The 23760-nt window shown below is 45.8% G+C and overlaps 3 protein-coding genes across 3 annotated transcripts in view; 1 reads left to right on the top strand and 2 right to left on the bottom strand.

Moving 5' to 3' along the window:
• Positions 1–1351: 1351 nt before the first annotated feature.
• LOC142575500 (uncharacterized) lies at positions 1352–9420 on the bottom strand. The gene is made up of 2 exons (XM_075684910.1): positions 9271–9420; positions 1352–5242 (listed from the first exon to the last, which is right to left on the bottom strand). The coding sequence occupies exons 1-2, from the start codon at positions 9301–9303 to the stop codon at positions 4721–4723; spliced, it is 555 nt and encodes a 184-aa protein (XP_075541025.1). The 5' UTR covers positions 9304–9420; the 3' UTR covers positions 1352–4720.
• A 641-nt stretch (positions 9421–10061) lies between these two features.
• Lnk (SH2B adapter-like protein Lnk) lies at positions 10062–22772 on the top strand. The gene is made up of 6 exons (XM_075684905.1): positions 10062–11094; positions 12223–12324; positions 13999–14114; positions 15104–15174; positions 17031–17425; positions 20047–22772. Exons 1-6 carry the CDS (start codon positions 10315–10317, stop codon positions 20341–20343), a joined length of 1761 nt encoding a protein of 586 aa, XP_075541020.1. The 5' UTR covers positions 10062–10314; the 3' UTR covers positions 20344–22772.
• LOC142575499 (TBC1 domain family member 10B-like) overlaps positions 22605–23760 on the bottom strand; it is a 35650-nt gene continuing 34494 nt past the window's right edge. Inside the window, exon 10 of the mRNA XM_075684908.1 lies at positions 22605–23628. Within this exon, the coding sequence (XP_075541023.1) occupies positions 23551–23628 (78 nt within the window). The 3' untranslated portion in view covers positions 22605–23550. The remainder of the gene's footprint in view (positions 23629–23760) is intronic.

The following is a 23760-nucleotide window of genomic DNA, read 5'->3' as shown; positions in this document are numbered from 1 at the left end:
GATATTAGGGACGCGGAACTCCGAACTAATTGGGGCCACCTCGCTGTAATTCTAAATCTAAGTGCAAGCGAGTTTTTTTTTTCTTTTTTTACACGTATATACAATTCGTTGACGCAGCTCTTCGCATCCGCAGTTTGCCGCTTCAAATAACAATCTGAGCAGAGATGTGACTTTTAAAAACCAGACCACGTCTGTCAATTTTGTCTGCCGAGAAAATGCGCGCCAGTAACAGAGATTTCCTATGTCATTTTTCTGCCCGGGGGGAATGGAACGGCAGCGCAGCCGTATACGCACATCTTCGTGACGTCACGCTGCTGATGACGTCGCGATGACGGCATCAAGCAGCGTGACGTCACAAAGTTGTGACGGCAGCGCCGTCGCAACTTTGTGACGTGCGGGCAGAAAGAAAGAAAGAAAGAAAGAAAGAAAGAAAGAAAGAAAGAAAGAACATACTCTATTGGGCGTGAATATTCTAGGAGGGCAAGACGCGGCCAAGTTTTCAAAGGTCACGTGGCCAAGACAATTCAAAGCGGAGAATACCGAATAACTGTCTCCGGTCACCTGTTCTTGTCACCTGCACTGCGCTCTCTTGTTCACAGACGTCTAGCCTTGTCCACGTAGTGTGTGGGTGGTAACGTTCAGACGTGACCCTGCAGTGTCCTTCACTCAAATACACGCATGCCACCGTTACAGTGCCGCTGGCGAATAGCGTTCCAGGGCCAGAAACAGCGACCGCGACCTAGCGTGAGCGAAATCGAGAAAACCAAGAATACTGTAGCGTCATCAGTGGGTGATCGTAAGGCACAGCGCGAGCCGTTAGGGACATATTTCTATAGTGACAGCTGACCTCAACGTTTCCAGGAGAGACTATTGGTTTCAAACCAACAGCTCAGACATGTTTGACGACTGAGGGCACGGGACAAAAGGGAGAGAAGACGATGACTTCGTCAAATGAAGAGAGACAAAGGCAAATAGAAAGTCAAAGACGATTAAAAATTTTATCGGTGTCTTCGTCATACTCAATACCTCAAGCTACTTCGGGCGCTCTGGCTTTGGTTAGGTGTCAATGGCTGCTATATATGTATGAAGTGTCAATGGCAGTCTAGTGACATCATCTCTGCCGCCCTTGTTCATAATCATTCGGTCGAAGCTTTCAAAACGCGTGTCTCAGCTTAAACAGTGCTTTACTATAGCGGGAACGCGGCCATTTGGATAAAGAAAATTTCATGTGTTGGAGAGTTTGCTTACGGAAGTTATCGTCCATAGGTTTCACTAAGCGTTGATCTTTACAACAAATCACTCAAGGTGCGCTCGTCAGTGTCCATTTTGCAGCGTTTGACAACTCATACCAGAGAAATGGCGAAAGCGTCTTTATTGGTCCCTTTGATCATTCACAAACGCCCAGCAATAGTATTTAGCTGGAACAATTACACCCCAGTTGTCGTACAAGCATGAACATTATTTTGAAAATCGGACAAATTAATAGCATATAACTTTGCAACAAAAGCTTCATAGGCACAAAAAAAGAAGAAATCAAACAAAGAAAACGCATGATACAAATAGAATACTTTCATAAGAAACGTTAATGTGCAGGTAACCGTATACACGTACTAAGTACGCCTTCATCAAACAAGCACTTCGTGGAATGTGCCACGCGTGTAAAGTTCGCGCGATCATACGAGTGATTTTTCAACACGTGCAATGCCCAACATAACCCCGCCTACGTCTTTGTGGAGTATATACCCTGTGGGGCAGTACAAGTGCACAAAGTGAAACGAAACTAAAGCTCTGCAAAACGATACAATGAACCACTCTGAACACAAAAGCTTCTACGTGCATTATGCGACGTGCACTATACAGCCATCGAAACTTATCCTGACTAACGTGACTGCACACTAGCAACCCATGGAATACCCGCAGCAAGCGAAATGTGGAATGTTTCATCAAAGTTCAGGTAAAAGTGCTCGTCGCTAGGCAAGTCGGTTGAAATCCAGTGTGAGCATCGCATCGTAAATTGTACAAGCACAAAGTATAGAAGAGGAGACAGCGCCGGGTGCTACTTGGTACAGAATGGTCTGCAAAATACGCCTTCGAAATAACCATTTGTCAAAGGATGATTGTCAAGCTCTTCACATCACCAGCCACTTATTTTTTTCCCCACGTAAGCGTTGAAGAAACGCATAAGTTACACCCTGCTCAGTTCCAATTAGCGGTTCCATTTAACAGTGGACCGTATACATTTGTACTTTGTGCTTGTCTAGTCCTATACGGTGCCTTAGCCAAAGTTCTTGCGAAAAATATATTCACGGGTCCGTTCCTGTAATTCCTGGAATGATGAACTAGCATACAGCAGAGTGCGTTGGCGGCCGTTTCGGCACACGATGGAAAGCGAAAGTGAATCTAACACAAATCGAACGCGGCCAGCATAAGGACACGATCCGAGTTGAACGTGTCTTCTTGACCCTATAGTTTCCTAGAACAAGGCACTCAAGTTGCGCGTTTGAATATTTCCCAACTTCTCCAATGTTGCGTATATATATCTCGCAAGTGGATTCAGGCTGAAGTCACAAACTTTTTCTTTTCTTCATAATGAACTTCTTTCAATAAAGCCTCAAGTGCGCTTGACCATGATCCGACTATAGGTGGCGTTAGCCTGATTCACGGCAAATACTATTTTTGACAACCGTGGAATGACCTAGATCGCGCAGATTTGTTGTGACCATGTCGCTCGTGATGTAGCTGCGTTCTTTCGTTTTCGTTCTCTATTTATAGAAAGCGTTACAGCGAGACGAAGGTATTGTAGACCTCGTGACGCAATCGCGTAAGTTGTGCTCGAGCCATACATTCTTGCACACACAGGCCCGATCAAGCTCTTTGTGCACGACAGGGTTCCGGGGCGCTCTTCACGAAGCGCGGAAAAAAAAAAAAAAAAAGACGGCGAGGAGCAAAACGTCTCTCGAATTCGCGCTGCCAATATGAAATGCAAGAAGTGGCCTGAACAATCCGCGCTATCGTTGCTGGTTCAATACGAGTAGCTACGTTACGAGTTTTAACCGACATATACTTGAGACTAGAACAAATGATGTTTTTGGCAGGTAAAACACCAAAATTTGACTTTAGCAAACGATATTCGTACGCGTGTCTGCGCAACATCGAGCTGATAGAGTACATATTTAGTTTATGTTAGACTGCAGTGGTGTATAGGGGCAAGAAAAATGAACTAAGCACGCCAAGCGATTTTAGAGGAGCACTGCATGGGGGCGCCGGTAGCTTGGTCTGTGAACACGGAATCTTTCTCGCTGGACTGCTGACCTATATAAGAACGACGTTATAATGTTGTTTCGCTGTTATCGCCGTTTGCGCGTTGGCCGTATGCGGCCAACACTCAAACGGCGAAATTTTGTAAAAAAGGAGGCTCGGCGTTTAAGGATTGCGTTTGCATGGCATAAGTGATTGGACTGATTCCGCTCTCGTTATAACACGGTGGAGCCCACGAAGCCAAATTGAGATGGACACTACTGCAGAGCGTGACGTCATGAAAAAGGTGGCCCTTTTACCCACGAGCGACATGGGCGCGTCGCTTGTGCGCATAGTAAGCGCGACTTAATTGGCGAGTTATAGAAGGAACAAATGGTAATACTTGCTGGTAGTTCTCAATATTTCTTGCTGTCAAGGTACGTTACTGGTCAAAAAGGCTGATAGCGAAGCAGAAAAGACTACGGAGGTCACTGACACGGAGTGCGCGATTTCACGTGAGAACCGAGGCCCGACTACTCGTATACAACAACTATACCTAACTAGAATTTAACTGGTTCTAACAGTCAGAGTAGCCATCTTTACGGCTCGCCGCTCGTCGTATCGGACGTCTTGCTGTATATGTATACCACGGGTCTCATGCGGAACGCCAGCGTGCGCGTAAAAAAAAAAAAAAAAAAAATCACGACTCGATATTCACCTCGTCGTGTACAAAGAATCGTATCAACAGCTTTTCAACAACCGGAGCAGCCGTCCTTCCAGCGCGTCGCCTGCAGCTTTGCCTTCAGTCGACCCTGAATATAACGAACCCGAACGGAGCGAGCTATTCTTATTGAACGAGCCAATTTTTATTCGCCGACACTCATGTAAAATAACTCCTTCGTAACGAATTGGGCATTGGATATATCGAATTCGGAGCGTACGTTCGCTGCCATAGTGCAACGTTTACTAGTTTGGTTCTATAGTAATATCGGTGCAAGTTATAGGGGCTGCTTCAGCCGACGCATCACGACGCACTTTTGCGACGATTGTTCTTCGCCGATACAGTGCCGACAATGAGTGAAGTGGTCTAGAGCAGGTCTACACAACTTCGTGTATGGAGGACGCCAGTCTCAATGGCGCTGAGTAACACTTTAGAGCGTAGGCAAAAAGATGTTGCCAAATGCAGGCATAGTTTCGTTTTCAACAAGTGGATTCCTTCCTGGCTTCTTCACCGAACACAACAAATCCTCATATAGCGAGCGCATCACAAACGTTAATTTGTTACAGGCGACTTTGGGTATATCAAATTACCTGATGTATCGAACTAGTTATCTTAACCGCATAAGCCTTTTCATTATGACCGAGTTCGACCGCCCGACCACGTGCGCTTTTCCGTGCAGACATTTCTCGCTGCATGGAGCCCCCTTCGTTCCCATTCTTCGAACGTCCTCCGTCCGGTTAATCAAGGACGCCCCGCGGCAGATCACAGCCTCGAAGAGGAATCTTCATCGTCGGTGTCGACGCATCCGCCGTTCAGGGTGTCGAAGCATCCGTCGCCTTTATCTGCAGCAGCATCGTCAACGGCGTCATCGTCGTCCTCCTCGGCGTCCTCCTCCACGGGCACGTCCAGGGTGCCGACCACGGCCAGGTCGACCGCGCTCGTGTACCACAGGTCGGCGCGCCGGGTGTCGTACACCAGCGTGCTCTTGTAGACGGTGCGCGGCGGCGGCGGCGGGAAGCAGAAGACCGACTCGCCCTGGCGCACGGCCACCGTGCGCGGCAGGACGATCACGTGCTCGCGGTACGCCGTCGGCTCCATGGAGGGCGCGTCGAGCACTAGCGTGACGCCGTACTCGGCCTCCACGAGCCGGGGTCGGAGCTCGACGCTGGTGCGGTACTGCGGCGGATCGCGGCCTTCGAACACCAGGCGCGCCTTCACGCTCCGCTCCAGGGACGGTCCGCAACGGTCGATGGTGCGCACGTCGTCGCGGAAGTTCAGCGCCACCTGCGGGTGGCGGTGAAACGGTGCACTTCAAGACGTCGTTTGACCCCAACAAAGCCCGGACGCCATTCGACGCCAAAGAAAGTTAAAACTTGTACACACTTATTTGTGGTCATGGAGAGTATATTGGTAATAGACAAAAAAAGCAGGGGTCCTATAAGATGAAACTATTCCGATACGTTTTTTATTGCAATCTCAAGATTTATGTAACCACCGACGCAAGCATCGGGCGGTTTCAAACAACACTGCGCAAGCCCGCAGCGTTGTTTGAAAAGCCCGAACAAACGCGCCCCCTTCTTTACAGGAGGTCACTTTGTTGCTGTAAAAGCGAGTAACAATGCCTACGTTGAGCAGTTCTACAGTGAAGCCGTTCATGGCTAGGCCTATATATAGAATTGACAGACTGATGTATACACGTGCCGAAAGGGCTCGATAATTTTATACTGCCACGCAAGAAAGCCTTACCCGCCGTGTTGCTTGGTGGCTGTGGTACATGTTGGACAACTAAGCACGAGGTCGCAGGATCGAATCCCGGCCGCGGCGGCCGCATTTCGATGGGGGCGAAACGCGAAAACAACCGCGTACTTAGATTTAGGTGCACATTAAAGAACCCCAGGTGGTCCGAATTTCCAGAGTCCCCCACTACGGCGTGCTTCATAATAAGGTCGTGGTTTTGGCATGTAAAACCGCATAATTTAATTAATATTTAAAAAAGCTTTACTATACGCAAATAAATCCACGCTCCCCGGCAGCTCCGAGTAGCCAGTGCCAGAGCGATCGGCGGGCAGCCATCTTTTATTCCTTTCAGAACGGCGCAGTCTTCGGTTAGACAGAAAATAAATACAGTTTTGTTGGGCGTATTAATGCGTCTTTAACGCGCACAGGTCACTTTGACGCGGTGAGTTCTCGCGGTTTTGTGACATCGCGTGGCTGACAGGCCAAGTGAGCGCCGCCCGAGAACGTTTGACCAATAGCAGAGGGCTAATGGCGAAAAAGGCGTAGAATCAGAAATAAGTATTTTCGCTTCATTCGGTCTAATCATACATAATCATTGTGCACATATAATATCGCTGTTTGCGTGACGTCGCATGAAAGACAGGCGAAGGGGGGGAGGGGGGTCCGAAAATTTTGTGGCCAGTCGTGGATGGTTGACTGCAGAATTGGAACAGAAAAGTTTGGAATAGCTTTACGTTATAGCGCCCCTGGTACGTGGAATGATGGTTGAGTAAAAAAATTAATAATCGTTTTTTTTTTCGTACGTGCTCTCCGCGGCGACAAATAAAGGTGAGCGAGCTGTTCTAATTTTCTTTGGTACGCAACGGTGTACGGGCTTTGAGGAGTTAACGTCCTAAGACATAGTGAAACTGGAAAGGTCGCCCAGTGATCGAAAGGATGGAAGACAAGAAAATAATAATAATAATAATAATAATAATAATAATAATAATAATAATAATAATAATAATAATAATAATAATAATAATAATTGTCTGCATATAATGCGTGGAAGGCAGCATCAACCCGTCAGTAATGGACGTACAGGCTTGTGCAACCTGGACAGATAACGGTTCGGACGCAACACTTCCTTTCTTCTTTTTTTTTTTTTCAAAAATGATACGCGATTAATTAAGGCTGTGGTTTCGGGATTATTACTCGTGCTACCACAATTGTTCATATGACGCACGCCTCGACAACAAGAAGCACTTCTTAAATCACGTGCCTGAACGGAATTAACTTAGTTATAAATTCAAAAATTGAAAGTACATCTCTACAATCGCGCGCCAGCCGCTGTGTGCTCAGTCAGTGGCTGTGGCGTTTTGGCTGCTAAAAGTACGATGTCGCGGGTTCGAATTCAGACCACCGCGCCTGCATTTCGATTAGGGCGGTGTGTCGTAACCCGTGCATTGGGTGCACGCTAAAGGACCCCGGGTGGTCAAAATTAATCCGCCGTCCCCCATTCCGGCGTGCCTCATACGTGGCTTCGGCCCTTAAAACCACAGAATTTATTATTATTTCAACACTGGGGCTATTAGAGACGCAAAGGAGGGCTCTGATATATCTGTCGTCGGCGACTTCTAAAATTTTGGTACACTCGCAAAATAGGTAAATAAACTCTTATAATAAGGCATCGATTGTAGGATTTATGTACGCTATCCTTAGGGAGGTGGAGTACTTGAAGCGCTTCGATGCGCCTCCTATAAGAGACAGAGCAGTCTTTTTTTTTTCTTCGTAACCGTGACATGACAGCACATATGTGGTCTCCCGTCCCTTCATCATTTTTACGCCAAAATATGCAAACTATTCTTCCGTGCATAAAAGAAACATTAGTACGTTCATGTGTTCCCTCTCAGCTGGCTTCACCGCACGCATTAAAGCTATGGGGACAAACAGCCTCGACCGGAAATGCTCGAGACTTGCCCGGAAACGTTCGAGGTTTTGTTGATAATACTGGCGCAGTAAGTAGCGCTTGTGGTGTCGTCTTCTCTTCTCGTGTCCCGCCTACGTTTTGCGCTGTTAACACCAGGCAGTAAGCAGGTCACAACGAAAGAAAGTGTCATAAAAAAAAAAAAAAAACTGTCCTTGCTCGTTTCTCTCTCTCTTTAATCGTGGGTGGGTAGAGGGAAGCTTTTGCAAACAACAATAATAATTCTGCGCAATGCTTACTATAGTGCGGACGGGCGTACCTCGTCATTAATGTGCCGAGCAACAAAATAAATCGGCGCGAATTTAATTAAAGTTACGTGACGCATTAAAAACCGCGCGCTTGTTTTTCAATCAATCTGCTTTCTGCATTTTTTAAAACGTGCAAAGCAAGCGCGCGATTGCAAAAGGTGCACGAGCTAGCATTATGAAGCATCGCTTGAACAATAGTAGTTTGCAGCACAGCTATTCATGCACGCCCACACGAATTTAAGATGTTTCTAGAAGATAAGAAAGCAAGGAAAGAAACCACTGTCCCGTCTATCTCCAGAGTAGTATATCACTAACTCTACTCTAGGCCAGGCTAAAGCCCCTTAGGCCAGGCTAGTGTCCCTGTATTCATGAACACTGAAACGGCAATATAGTGGCGCCTCCTGTTGTAGGTAAATGGACATGCTGCCTCAACACGTAGATAACAGATTACGCGGCGGTTTTTTTTTTTTTTTTTTTTTCGTGTTGAAGTTTGTGCGGCCCTCAACATGAGCGCCAACCAACTCGATCAGTTTTCCATCTTAATGCAGTTTGGTGTAATTCCGGATGCCGCTTTCGTATCGCTCATACACGGGAAAGACTGATGGTTATGCTTCGATTGAAGTCCTTCATGCAATTGTCACATTTGCTGTAATTGACCGACGCTTAATTAAACCAGACCATACTAGACGTCACGGAAATGTTAAACAATTAACTTTGTCGTGCGTCCTTATATTTGACGCCTCGATTGTAACTGGAAACACGCCTTAAATATAGGTTATAAGTTGCTGAGAAAGTGTACCTTTTCAGTTTTTTACAAGGAGCGCGTGCCATGTCGCTCAGTTGACAATGCAGTTCTGATGGCCCACACTTTTCGTTAATTCTGTTTCTTGCTCTTAATACCGCTAGCTCAAATAATAGGTATTCATTTATTTATTTATTGTTTATTCTTGCGTGCTGCGAGCTGTAATCTATGTACAAAGTCCCGGCTTAAGCGAAAAGAGATAGAGAGAGAAAGATACGCGCAAAGTTATATTTGAATTATAGCGCCATGCGCAGTAACAGGTCCGCACGGTAACAGCTCGCGCATGACGGCGCGGCGCCGGCGAAGAAAAATAACGTGAAAGCGTTGTCACGAGTGCATTCACGTTGCATTGATTAGTATGATCAAAGTATTAGTGTATTAGCGCAAACAATTAGCGGAAGCTCGACTACTGCCAACACGCAACGCCCATTAGCAAAAACACGAGGCCTTTCGAAATGGGCGCGGCAGTCTCGGCTGAACGTGACCACCTGTTGAATCAGCTTTCTGGGAAGGAAGAACTGCTCAGCGATTCAGCGTAAAAGCGTCCATTCACTCTTACCACACTCATGTGAGTAGCCATGTCTTCGCCCATTCTTGTACAAGCAGAAAAAGCACCCGCAAACGGTAGTGGCAAAGCTAAACAACCAACGACAGGCAGGAAAGGAAACAGCAGACGGAAATACGTCACGTGATGGTTATTTAAATACAGCGTTGTTAGGCGCCGCTTTGGCTTGCTCGCTCGCGACAATACGGAACGTCATGTGGCAGAGAGCAAATGACTTTTCTTAAAAAGTGTTGTAGGAAAAATAAAATTTAAAGTTCAGTCGTCGTTCGCAGTGCTCTACCCTACGTTTTTCAGGAGAGTTTTTGCGTGTACATGATCGATTCACAAAATCTATTTGATATCGAAACCAAAAGCTATCAGATCTTTTACTGCACAACAGCGCTTGACTGCTTACAAAACAAAAAACATGGCTTTCTGGAAGAGATTAACAATCAACGGAGAGACCATTTTTAGATGAGCGACGAAGACGCAAGTACACGCGTGCATGCCACGCGCGCTAAGCACGCACAGTGATACCGCGCACGAGCTTGGCCCGACGCGCTGTTTCAAAGCGGTTGTCACTGCGTAAAATACCGTGCTCACAATTCTCTCCGTTTCATTTTCGCATACGGTGTTTTGCTTTTCCGCCGCGGTGTTTAACATTCACTACATATCGTACGCCGTGGCGCTGTAAATAATCTCGCTTCTTGCAAGCCGATTGCTTCGGAGTTGACTCGCAGCGCTTTTGCGTAGCCTAAATGCGCGCAACGGGGAAGGTTGGAACTACGAGCGGTACTGCGGTGCTTCTGAGGTGGTTCTTGGAGATTGGCAGATTCGCGAGCGTGTACGGTTCGGTTCCACTGCGCTATGCATGTGTTTCGCTCTTGGGTTTCATAAGCGTCGAAGCGTCTCCTCACAATCATCACAAACAACATACGGGCGCAATGGCGGTGAACTGGTGCAGCTTGCGCCTCGGCGGTTCGTTCCACCGGCGGAAGCGGCCGATCGGGCGGCACCAGCAGGTAGGACTACACGCTCAAGGAGCATGCCGCTAGCAGTATGGCAAGCTCACCAAGCGGCGGCGGTGGCGACGATCGGCCCCACTGGTCGGACTTCTGCGAGAAGCACGCCCGTGTGGCAGCCGCCGAGTTCGCCCACAACTACCAGCTTTTCGTGGCCGATCACCAAGAGCTGTCCCGGTCGGTGGACTTTCCCGCGTTCGGGCGCCGTTTCGCCGATGTGTTCCAGGAGCACTTCGAGGCCGAGGTGCGGAGACGCATCGATGAGGTTGGCGGCGGCGGCGGCGGCGGCGCCAGGCCGCTGAGCACGGCGAGCAACGGCGGCGGCTCGCAGGAGCCGCTGGGCGCCGTCGCCGCCGCCGTCGCGGCGCCGAGGGCTGTGGCCAAGACGCCGAGCAGCGCGACGTCTTCGCAGGACAACCTGCGTTCGCTCGCCGCCGTCAACCACGAGGACTACAGTGACCTCTCCGAAGGGGAAGCGTCGCCCAAGGCACACCACCGAATTTTCTTTCGCCGGCTTTCGTTCAAGGGCCTCAAGCGCGGCAAGGGCCTCTTCCACAAGCAACACTCGGACGAGCTCGAGTTATCGTCGCATGCGCCGCCCCACCATCATCACGGAGAGCGACGCAGCAAGGGTGACAAACACCACCACCACGACAAGGCCAAGCTCAGCAAGATTCTCGTCGAGCACGTCAAGGAAGGGCTCGTCAACTACGTAAGCGGCGAAAACATCGACGGCCGTCAGAAGTGGGAGAAGTGCCGGTTGGTGTTGGTCAAAACTATCGGTGGATACCTGCTCGAGTTCTACGCGCCGCCCAAGGTGAGCGGCCTGGAGCGCGTGTGTCATCGAGTCAGTGTTTCTTTAGGTTAACGTAGTGTGGCGAGGCAGGAAAAACAAAAGTGCCGTAGAGACGTCGAGATCGCGCCAGACGTGCCGTGATCGAGGTGTATCGGATGCTTGTCGCGTGAGTGAAACGAAAGTTCCGATGTGACGTCGCACTGGTTGTTTACAGTTCCCGTTCTCTGTAATTTTATTTCTGGCATTTCGTTCTGTCTGGAGCAATGAGCTTAGACAACCGAGTCCTAGATGAGTGCATCAGGGTCGCGTTGTCGGCGTTATCAGGACAGAGTTGTCTGCGTTTTGGGTGCTGGCCGGCGCGAGTGTTGACCGACCCGATGGTGCGATCGTTCCAACGTACGTCGCCGCCTCGCTGGTCCGGGCAGATAAACGAGAACAGCCTGCTGTGGCAACTCCATCCAAGGTCGAAGCTGTCAGATCCGGGATGAAGTTGTGCGCCTGAAAGAATCTACGTAGTTGAGCGATTTTGCGCACTCAATTAAATATTTACTCTCCGTGGACGGACCCCGACGCAGTTCAACTCGCGGGAAGTCGCTAGGAATGATAATGCGGAAAAGTGTAAATGCGTTAGGTTACGGGGTAAAGCTCCCACGACAGATTAATTTACTGTTCAAAAAAGGAAACGACAAACAGAAAATTTAGGCGTGCAGACATTTCCTCTGTGTTGTGCCATCGTTCACTGATGAGTCACTGGTATGATATCGATGTCGCGCGGCGCACTTTCGATCGCTGTTGTGCCCAAACGTGATCGAATTTCTGAGTCGCGATTGGCTCCTTTTCGCCAGGTGAGGGAGAGAGCCAATCGCGGTGGAGAATTTCGATCTGTATCGGACTCGATCGCGATCTAAAGTTGCTGTGTGACACCGGTATTGGTCATCCCAAAGAAGCAGTAGTGAAACTTCAGATAATTTTACGCACGCACTCTACAGTTACACACTCTACAGGTTACTGAGTGCTGAAAACTTTCAAAAAATATATATTTTTCTTGCTTTGCCACTTCCTAGTCAAATCAAAAACATTACGTCACCTAGTTACTGGCAACGATTTGTGAAAGTATATGTGTGGTGTTTTGCCTTACCAATGTTGCAGTCCCTAAGACCTCGGAGTGGCGTGTTTTGCTACCTGATCCATGATGCCCGGGAAACTACTGCACTTGAGATGCCTGACCATGAGAACACTTTTGTGCTTAAGGTGCGTCGCAAAGTGATTACTTTTCGCACTCTTGCGAGTATAGTGTGATTCTAATCATTTAGACTCCTGAGACCTCTTGTACATTGCATGCTGGAAATAGCTCGGAGGCAACTGCGTAAAATATTTATCCTAAATATGAAGTCATACATTGTATGGAAATGGTTTAATCATGTAGTTGCCCTCCACTTTTGAGAAAATTTATTCTAATTTGATCTAGACTGTAGTTTCATCGCAGTTGACAAAACACTGCAGTTATGTGATTTTTGAACACCATGAGATCTCGCGAAAATCTGGGGTGTAACATCAACATACCAAACAACCACACAATATTACAACTTCGTTTCTGTATTTAGGCAAAAAGCAGCAGTTATTATTCTAACAGGCATGATGAGACGTTTACTTTCTTTACGTACTTGGAGATATTGCTTTCAACATCTAACCATGGTATTTACACACACACACACAAAAAAAATTTATCTTACAGGTTTATAGCATACTAGCCGGTAATAAGTACTGGCTTGAAAAGCTATTATGTCACTGACCTCCTTTTGGGCCTAAAGAGGTTTTACTCCGGTGATTCTATGGCTAAAAAACAACAAGTCTTGTGTAGTAGACAAGCAAAACCCAACAGACCCATAAAACAGGCCTATAACTCTCTTAAGGTTATCGTATATGAAGAAACATGTCCTCCCAGAATAGCTGCTGGCCTGATATCAAACTTCTTCAGTGCTTTGGAAGACCTCAGGTAATCTTTGCAACTGTAAATCGCTGTCTCACAAGCACTTTTGAGCAAGCTTGAGTAAATGCAGATCACGCAGAGCATCATTAAAGTGCTTAGAAAGCTTAACGCACATTGAGTTCACTGGTGATTGGATTAGTCTGTGTGACACAGGTGTTCTATGGGACCATTTTTGACGAGCACAGAACATACATATGTCCTTCTGCATGAAAACGAAAAAGACCTACAGCACAAAAAGCAGGAAATTATTCCATCTTTTTCTACTCTTTCCATATTATGAATGTTTACCTTCTTTTTACTATGAGGTGCAACATATTTGTGGTCAGTAACCAACAGGCCTGAGTTTCTCCTCTTTTTGATGAGTACAAGTTGTTCATTACAGTTAGGCCTCCTTTTGAATGTTTCAGACACGTAGTTCTTGCCACGATGACATACTGACACGATGATCACTGATGGCAGTTTCAGGACTACATATGGAACTTTTGCAATCGCAATTTTGTGAACGCAATCTTTGGAAGCTGGCATGTGCTTGCTGTCAATGTGAAATCAACTTGAAAGCATCAAAACTATACACTGGGAAGGTAGCAAGAAAATTTGATGCTTCTGGGTCTAAGGTGCCAGTCATGAGTGCAGCAGTGGGTAATATACTTATAACCAGTTTCTTCAGTTTCAGGTATCCAGGTTCGAGATGCGAATATTGCACTGCTCGTAACTCGGGAAACAGCGCTGAACAATTGGACAAGAAAGTTCAGCGCTGTTCACAAGTTACCAGCAGTGTAACAACAAGCTCAATTTTCTACCCTTTTGCACTGCTCTTATCTTGCAGGAGTGAAAACATTTCAGGTCATATCAATATGCATGCATCCGTATAAGTAGTGAGCTTGTTAATAAAAAAATAATTAAAGATGACTTGCACTACGTGTTCAACATTTCAGGCCGAACATCACATTGAATATGTTGTGGAAGCGCATGATGCAGAGAGTATGAAGTCATGGCTCTCCACGATTCGATACTCCATGCGGCATCTTGGTGACGCAGCTGACGAGAACACGTAAGTTTACTCTATGTCTCGCAAGACAGAGGTGCACAGAAAGATGTAGACATGAAGTGATCAATGGACCCCCTACACTGCACGTTTTTCCTGCTAATGGCAGTACTGGTTGTTCAAACGAAGACGAAGGGCTGGTTAATTATGCTAGTGCTTGTCTCTTGCTCATTGTTTCATCACAGGATCCACATGTACATTTCCCATGTGATAAGGCAAGCAAACTGTATTTCTGCAAACTGTACTCCTGCACACTGCTTATAAAAATGACTACGCCGCCATTAGCTGGGCAATATGTCTTGTAGGAAAGCTAACTTTACAAGTATAAAAATGGTCTACATATAGTGGTCAGACAAGGAATGTCTCTGGGCGCAGTGCTTTGACAAGGGGACTTGTCTATTAGACATCCCTTGTTCAACCACTCTCGATTATTCTATGCCTCGTTGCTTAAGGCAGAGTGGCCTGGTGAAATCAAGCCAACTCGAGGGTAGCTGTCAGGAAATTAGCTGAAATTAGTGGCAACATGCTTGTCAAAAGGTAACACAAAACAAGTTCAACATTTTATCCATACAATTCCTTTAAGAGGACACTATAAAATAATATTAAGTTTGCTTAGGTTGGTTGACCACGCCTCTGCAGCACGAAATGAGTCAAGCATATGTTAGGCAAAGGTGTGGCAGTCCAGAACAGACAGAAAAACAAAGTCAATTCTCCTGCGACATCATGTTTTCTTTTCTTTTTTTAAGTCAACCATTTGGGTCTGGTTATTTGTTTTTTGACAGCAATTCAATTAAAGGATAAAAGTGCATTTGGAAAAGAAAAAAAAATCTGGCCACTTCAGGAAACTGTACATAAAAGTCGCCAAAATAATCTGAAATATCCTAAAAACAGTTGCCATACTGTTGCTGTCAATGCCAGTAGGTACAAGTAAAGGTCACATTGCTGTGAACACACTACATCTCTCTGACCATTATTGCGTGCCACTAATTTTGCAGGAGACCCAGGTTGACAACGTCGCCATCTGAGTCATTGGCAAGGCTTCGAGAGCAGCACGCAAATACCAAAAGTAAGCAGCACTGCACAGATTGACATTCTTGCATTGCTAACGAAACCTTGCAGAAATCACTAAAGTTTTTTTTTTTGTTTGATGGTATGACCTGACATTCAAAGGCTAGTTTTGCATGACTTCCTGCATTTCCAACTGTTCCTGCTGATGACGCTACTCTTAATTTCCTGTCACTTACTCATTTATGGAAAGCCTATTCTCACCAACAGTAAGTAGCACGTGTTTTCAATTTATCTTCACTCACTTCTGGGGTTTAGTCTTAGCTGCGTTGCTCTTCAACTTTTAGGTCATCTTAACTGTTTCCCTACTGGAATAAAAGCTTTTCCTATTAACAACCATTTTTTATTTTATGTCAAGGGCTCATGTTATCCTAGAAAGCTGACTTTAAACATCAATTTCACTCTTCCAAGTTATCTGATCGGGCCCAGGGGTCACACTTTATGAAAAGGAAATGAAAATAAGTACAGCAACCCGAAAACAAGGATCACATGGTGTGTTGTACCTGTATATGATGAGGCAGCCAGTTTCACCATCACTTTTTCACATGTAAGTAACCTGCCCGCTCACTGCATTTCATTTTGATCCAGGCAAGCTTGTTGCTGGAAAGGCAGGAAGAGGAAGATTGGCAAGTGACAGGTGTGAAAGTTTAGCCGAGTTGGTTGCTGTGATCCATTCTCGAGCACCAAGTTAACCCTCTTAGAACACATAACACCATCTACCTGTCACGTGCAAAGCCACTAGCTATGAGGAAAAGCCATGAGCTCAACTTATCTTTTACAATTGCACTAGCACATTTAAGTTCAATTTTTTCCCCTAGGGCTATTCAACACAACAAATTTGCGTGGTGCTACCTGATGTTTACCTCTGAAGGAATACTTGAATCCCATTGAATGCTCCCTCTAACTGCGTTTATGAAATGTGTGTGCTTTTTTTTGTTTAGTATCTAAAAAAAAATTTTCCAATAGAACCGATGTTGGGTATATACCTTTGTAAGTGTCCCTCAGCATATCACATTATCACATTATGTATTAAAGCAGAAAACAGACACACACATTGCATGTTTATATATGTACATGTTTATTGTCTTTCACAACAGTTTTCATTCAGTCTCCATGTCTTCTTTCTTCCTTCTGTAATTCTCTTCTGGAACGTCTTCAATCTATCCCTGTTGATATTGCATGCAGATCCAATGCACATGTTGGAATCAATGTCGAGCAAAACTTTGTTTATTGGTGAGGGCTATTTGATGTTGTACAAAGGCTAGTTTAATTTGGTTTGGCACATACTGTGTGCCTAAATCAAAGAAAGTGAAGTAAATCAAAGAATCCATTAAATATTATTCACCATTCTATTAACAGATCGGCGTGTTTTAGAGGTGCCTCTCAGCTGGCATTAGTCCAGGTTATTTTTTTGCTACACAGAACAGAGGTGGGCATACTTGGTCAGCATATAAAAGTTATAGTATAAGCCTGTTCGCTAGTACTCTCATTCGGTGCTTAGTAGCGTAACGACACCCAGTGTCTCAAGTTGGCAAAGTGAGGGAAGAGTCAAATAAAGCTGTCACTTTAAACAAAGGAGTGATACAGAATGCGCAGAAAACAGGACATGTGTCTGCACCATGCAAGCCCCCGAGAAGTGACAGATGATTAACAAAATGTACCACACTAGTGACCAACAAGTGCTACTCAACTTGTGGGCAGTCCTTTCCGCTGACTTCTTCATTCAATCAGCAAGTCAAGCGCACGCTGGTTATTGCTATTACTGATGCTTCGATAGAAAGTCACCAGAGGTGCAGACGTGAAGCGTCTCTGTATTTTTGAGAGCTTCAAACCCATTTTTACTGGTCTTCCTTGCAGAGGCTCCTGCCGAGACAACCGCTGCCGTCGCTCCAAGTGATCTTCCAGTTGTCCGTGCTGTTGGAAGTGGCAGCGACGGTGGTGCAGCAGCGTTGCCACCGTCTGTCACCCCAGTTGTCGCGGTAGCTGGAGGAACTGGCAGTGGTGGCGGGGAGGCTGCAGCGGCATCACCCCCTGCCGTCGATGGTGGAGCATCCTCATCTGGTGGAGAAGGTGGCGACCTGTACCAATCGCTGCGCGAGTACCCGTGGTTCCACGGGACACTCTCGAGGAGTGACGCGGCCCAGCTGGTTTTGCGCGAAGGTCCCTTGGGCCATGGCGTGTTCCTCGTACGGCAGAGCGAGACGCGTAAGGGAGAGTGTGTGCTCACCTTCAACTTCCAGGGCAGGGCCAAGGTGAGCGGTACTTTCAGTGGTAACTTTAGCAGCAGTGGGTAAGATTGTACACCATTATAAGATTTCTCACTGTTCAACGCATTATAGGAAGCATACCCGTGACTACTACTATGTTCCTGTGTCTTTCAAATGGAAAGAAGCTATAGTGTCACATTGTAGTGACAGTAATGAACGAAACACTGCCAAGAGTCTGAGTTAGTAATACTATAAGTCTTTATCGCGGAAACTTGGGCCGAAAAGATGAGCAACACTCGAAACAACGATGGCGGCGAGCACAGTCATTAGTTGAATCTAATCTCATGGGTCAGGTTCATTTGTTATTTATACATGTATCACCATAAATTCAAGAGTAATCACTTGTGCTGGCAATATTGTATGATCCCATTTGCATAAAGCGTCTACTCTGAATCTGGTTAGACAGGCCTTGCTCACTATAGAATTGGTGACAACATACAAGAAATTTCAAGTACAGCAGGCGCACCTTGCGCCGAGCGATAACTTGAGAGTGATAAACAGTCAAGTTATTCTTGGCTTTGTCTGCTGGTCCACTGCATCTCGATTGTACCAGCTTGTACTGTCACTGTCCGTAGATGTTTTCAATTACTTGCTTAATGTCAAATTACTGTGGCCTGTTGGGCATTGCCTGCACCAGAAACGAAACATGTTTTAAGCACTAACTGGGAGTACTGGTTCAATGAGTCAAAATTTTGCCGCGAGATGTGGGTTGAGAGCATACGACCATTAAGCTGTGACGTATATCACCACTGAGCAGCAGTGACGGCTGAACGTTAACAACAGAATTGTTTATCGAGCTTCATTTTCTGCCCTCAATAGACTCTTTCGAATGTTGCGAAGCTAGCTTTTCCACAATCCATTTAATGGCAGGAACAGCGCAAGTGACAGCGCACACTTTCACACTTCTGCATTCATTTCATTGCTTTGCTTTCGTGGCGCATAGTTTGGCAGAATCTCGTCCGTGTATGTGCAGACGTGAACCATATGTCCAATGCTGTAAATGTGGGTTGCTGCCTGAATGTTACATCAACGCGCTAAGAGCAGCTTACCATAGGAACCCCACCGTTTCTTTCTGCAACTTACAGGATAAAGGGGCACTGCATGATTTCATCTGTATGAGTAGATTACCCTTATGCTAGAACACCGAGAGTGCCACACTTACCGCAGGAAGAGGCTTGGTGAGCCAAAAAAGACGAGTGGCATAGCCGCCATGAAGTTCCCGTACCAGCCAGCCATGATGTCATATATTTTGACAGCATCTGCTTGGGCTTAGCCGATTGTTTGTCCGTAGAAATGGACTACACTGTGCCTAAAAAAGCCAAACGTTGAACATGGCGAGTTTCGGGAACGTTTACTGAGCCAATGCTGAGCCAACTTTTAACAGAACTGCCGCTTAAATGAAACAACAGCCTTATGTTTGGTTTGTTTTGTAATAAGGGCAATGAAAAAAAAAAAGTTCATTAGACTGAACATTCTCTGCAACTCCGGTTAAACGTGACTAAACATAGGACCAGAAATGAAATCGAACATCCAGTCTCGGCAGAATCGCAGCAGGCATCGCTGTTTCTCCTTTCCTTTTCGTGTTTTCTTACAAACTCTCTATGTTATTGCCTTTGCGGGCTTATGTTGGCGGCATGGTTAGTGTGGCTCTACCACAGTCATGAGTTGCGATAGTTTCTTTGCGTTTTCAGTGTCGGTAAACCAGGAGTTGGCTTATCATTTCCAATGGCAACACAGAAATGCCCACACAATTCGCTCACACTTCAGGTGAAGATCGAAGTTATCAATGACTTTGAGAGTGATTGCTGCACTAAATCAGCTATTTTCTTTGACTAAATTACTCTCTTTTTTTCTGTAATTATGGTCCGCTATAAGCTCCAATCGGAGACTGCATGCAAGTTGAACTTTGTAATCAAACCTACTACACCTATCATCTGCTGTTGGCAATAATGTATTCATCCTTTTCAAAAAAGCATATTGCGTACCCTTGAGTTCAATCTCTTGGATAATGGAACTCTTGATAAATTGGAACTTATTTTCATGGTCCCTTGAGGTTCCACTTAAAAAGAGTCCACTGTACTTTGAAATCGATGTTGTCACAGTGACTTACGCCGGGGTTTCGGCGATTAATTCATATTCAACCTATTGTTGCATAATTACTGAAAGTGGACTTTCCAAAGATGACTTCATTAGTATAAATTGATTTAGTGTTTCTCTTTAGTGTCCCTTTAAAGATTGTGGCCCTTTTAATGTGTGTGTATAACAAAGGTTTGGAAGAAAGCCGACAATCTCCAGATGGACGTTAAACCTTGGGCATATGAGACTGCTAGTGTACTTCGCCAAACACCTACATTGTATTGTGGCACAGAACAGCAGCACTAGCAGGGAGGGTTTTTACCGAGTCCATTAGGTCACACTTTTGATAACCAGCAAGGAGCAGCTTAGGTCTGTGAACACAATTAATCTACACCTTACAGGCACCCCTCTTTTTCGAGTACTTCTTCATGCCACTGCCACACATCGCATCAGGTGGCACAATATAACTTAGCAGCAGCTATTGCATTAGTGGTAAGGAGACCATTGCAATTGAAATGCCCTTTCCACAGCACCTGCGCATGACGCTCAACCCGGAGGAGCAGTGTCGGGTGCAGCACTTGTGGTTCGAGACCATCTTCGACATGCTGGAGTACTTCCGGATGCACCCGATCCCGCTCGAGTCCGGTGGATCGTCAGATGTGACGCTGACGGACTTTGTGCTCGCTCCCGGAGCAACTGGCAGTAGCGAGGGGGAGCTACTCACCTATGGCGGCTCGGTGCGCCTTCACTCGTCCTCGCTGGACAACTTGCAAGCCGCCCACTTACCGCACGGTCGTGCCGTCGAAAACACCTATTCCTTCGTCTGAGAAGGCAAATGGTGTGCTGCTGTTGTGCTTCTCAAGGACGCAACAACCCATTCTTAGACATGCTTTTACCTGGAACTGTATTTTTTGTTTCCGGCCATTCTGGAGTGCATCGGGACACATGAATAGGACCTGGCTGGTTTTTTTTTATTCTGTACAAACCTTTATTCTGAACACATTGTGTGCTGCGTGGTTGCTGCTCGTGAAGTCAAGACATCTTACCAACCACAGCAAGTTGACCTTGTTTACAGCGCATCGGGACACTTGCGAAGTGGATGCACTTTTGACTTTTGCTGTTTGTGCGGTGGAGTGTTATGGAAGTGCTCAGCAGTACTCTGGCGACAGCGTCGCAAGCATCTTTTCGACTGCTGTTCGAAATTTGGGTGCTTTTAGTTGTGGACAGTTTGCAACTGTAAGTTTGCCGCTACTCAGTTTGACACTGTGTGTTCTGCTACTGAAGCAAATACTCCCTCTTTGTGTTGAAGATGTGAATACTGCTGGACTTCTCCGAGTCTGTACATGTCAATGTTCCGATTCCATCACTCCACACAGATTTATGGTAAATGATTGTGCAGTATTGTATGTTTATGCTGCCACAAATTTGACTTCGGGACAGCTTACTGGAATAGTTGATGCAGCAAGCCTGACAGAGTGTCATAGGAACGCAAGAACTGTTGTGATGCTTGAGTGGATTTCACACTAAAAAAAAAGTATTCGCAAGTTCTCATTGTTTTCATCAACTTGCAGTATTTGCAAGTTCATTTTCCGTGCAACTGCTGTTAATTCAGAAGATGGCATCATGTCGTGGCCATCTGCTTGTTCACAGGCTTCCAGAATAAGCCTGTTGCAAAGTTAGAAAACACGAATCCATCGTTAAGCTATGGCCACACACACTGGACATCAGTGCAGACTCGTAGAGGTGGTGTTTAGCGAGACAGCAGCCATTTGAATACGAACAAAGTTTCCGTGACACACTGGTGTTTTGCCAAGAGCGCTTTATTGTGGAGGCAGAGAGAAGAATGGTTGTACAAAGCTACAACACATCCTGCATTGCTACCTGAGCAGCCTTTATACAAGGGACACCTTATGAAAGGTAACACTTGACCTATACTATTCGAACAATGACTACTGAAGAAGTACGAGACGGAACATCACTTGGCCAATGTGTGTGGGCAGTAATGTTGAAGAAAGCAGGGGATGCTATTAAAGGCGCGAAAGATTGGGTGGTCCCTTTTATATTGGTCTACATAATGGATGTTTCTCGACGTAACTGAAAGCCAGAGCTTACCGAAGTGTGCATGATTACTGTTTTGATAAGGGGCATTGTTGTTCACCGAATGATTCACTCTGCAGTGTGCACTTCCAGACCAGACAGAAGCGTGTTGTTTTGAGACAGCTGCATGCTGGCTGATGCAGATTTTTTTTTTTTTTTCGAACAGAGTAAGGTGTTATGATGTATGCTGTTGAAAAGATCTTGTGTCCTCCAATATGCGTAGTTCACCGAGAAGCAGATGCGGGATGAATGTATTTCTAACAAGAAATACACTGTTCTTGTATAAAATGCTTCCTATCAGATGAAGGATTAACCTGACCACTCGGTCACAACCATACTGTGATTAAAGCTTCCTCTGAATAGCGTTTGCCATAGAGGCTTTCGTGCTCATGCTTGAAAAAAACAAGATAAGCTTGTAAAGCCTGCATAACAGCTACTGGCTAGGATGGAGCGCGTTCTTTACGTGTCAAGTTATTGAACTCGTTCGTCAAGCTTTATGACATGCTTACTGTTTGCATGTTGCTGTGGACTTGTCAGCTTTGTGATGGTCCCTCCTCATATTGCTGAAGGGGGAGGCAGTTACTAGACATAAGTTGAGCAATGTTATTACTGAAACAGGAAAAATGTTTTCCATATTACTGTTCGGCCTTGTCAAGAAGCGATTGCAGTGTGTGATAAATTAAAATATGTACATTTTATGTAAAGATATCAGGTACTGTGCATGTAACTACTGACCACAAAAGTTTGTGGAAATGGGAGTTGTACAAAACTAACTGAAAAGCGAACTACATAAATTGTATAAAGGGTCATTGAACTGCACCTTCAGAAATCCAAGGCTCTGCTGCCAAGCTGCAATAAAATTTTTGCTTTTCACAGCTCCTATTATCGGAAAACTTGCGATTAGCTGTAATGTTGTTAACACATTCGCGTTTCATGTCACAAATTTGAAGAGGAGAATAAATGTGTGACCCTAAGAGGATAAAAGACATGATAGCCTGCAGCTGTGCAGTATGGGAGAGGGTACAGAGGAGGACACTCCTTGCTTGCTCAACATGTATGCATTGTTTATAAGTGTTCTTAACAGTCTACCAAGCATTGATGCGCCTGGATGTTCCTGAATGGTAGTTCTTTCAGTCGCATTAAAATTGCTAAAAGTCATCATCTGTCTTCATTTTTAATGAGTGTATGTCAGCATGTGCTGTACAAGACAAAGTTCAAATGACAGTGATCAAACGAGGGAAGCTTTGGCCTGGTGCAATAGTTACGGGCCACAGGACTGGTTTTCGTCAAGGCAATAATTCCTTTAAAGCAGGAAAAGCAGCTGATGAAGACAACCGCAGTGTTGGCTCGGGGCTGAGGCTTCCTTCATTTGCTTGCTGTTCATCGCATGTACTATACTCACGGAATGAAACGACGGTGAAATTTTAAAGTTAGGACACTCGTATGTGCACTTACTTATGAGAGTGTGCCAAGTTGTGTCATCAAGAACCAAATCACATTACTAAAGATGATGCGGTGTCTAATGTAAGTGTGCGAACCAAAATTATGTCGATGTCACACGAACTGGAAATGGCAGAGGCAATAGTATGCGCAGTTAGTCCTAAATTGGCTCATTTCAATCTGTGAGTATAGTACTACTTTATCTACACATACAAGGCCCGCACCCCCACCTTGAAGTGAAAAAATTTGGGTGGACAAAAGTTTCACTAAGCATCTCACATGCCAGTTAACTTCTGCAAGCCACTACAAGATAGCAGAAAGTTACTGTCCTGGCAATGATGGGATCATTGTCGCCACCAGATCGCATGGCAAAGATCCAGTGTGCTTCAATTGCGTCAGCTGTACTGTGGTGCGTCGTTAAGCCGATTCGAATCGTGCTTTGAGGCGCTTTCTGCTGGTGATGACGGGAAAGCACCATGCAGCACGTACTGCAACCTTCAGGCAATTGCACTGTCATCAGCAGCTTCAGGGTGATGGGAATCTCGAACAGTATGGTCAAAATGGAGGAAGGTCAGCTGTGGGAGGGTGCCAATGAGGCAAGCTCATTAAACGGCGAGGGGGCAAAAGCAAAGTGGTTGACTGAATACAAGTGTTCATAGTCGGCCACCAATGATTGAGTTCTTCTGCGTAGCCACTGGGCCACGACA

Source organism: Dermacentor variabilis, chromosome 3 (assembly GCF_050947875.1).
Source record: "Dermacentor variabilis isolate Ectoservices chromosome 3, ASM5094787v1, whole genome shotgun sequence".
Lineage (NCBI taxonomy): Eukaryota > Metazoa > Arthropoda > Arachnida > Ixodida > Ixodidae > Dermacentor > Dermacentor variabilis.
Note: the sequence above shows the minus strand (reverse complement) of the source record. Positions and strands in the feature narration are given on the sequence as shown.

What these genes read in the sequence shown, in the direction of transcription:
- LOC142575500 (XM_075684910.1), bottom strand. Translation starts at nt 9,303, where the DNA reads ATGGGCGAAGACATGGCTACTCACATGAGTGTG. An exon ending in TGGCTACTCACATGAGTGTG is followed by an intron (nt 5,243 to 9,270) that starts GTAAGAGTGAAT and finishes CGCCACCCGCAG; the next exon opens with GTGGCGCTGAACTTCCGCGA.
- Lnk (XM_075684905.1), top strand. Translation starts at nt 10,315, where the DNA reads ATGGCAAGCTCACCAAGCGGCGGCGGTGGCGACGATCGGCCCCACTGG. An exon ending in AGAACACTTTTGTGCTTAAG is followed by an intron (nt 12,325 to 13,998) that starts GTGCGTCGCAAA and finishes TCAACATTTCAG; the next exon opens with GCCGAACATCACATTGAATA. An exon ending in GCAGCACGCAAATACCAAAA is followed by an intron (nt 15,175 to 17,030) that starts GTAAGCAGCACT and finishes TCTTCCTTGCAG; the next exon opens with AGGCTCCTGCCGAGACAACC.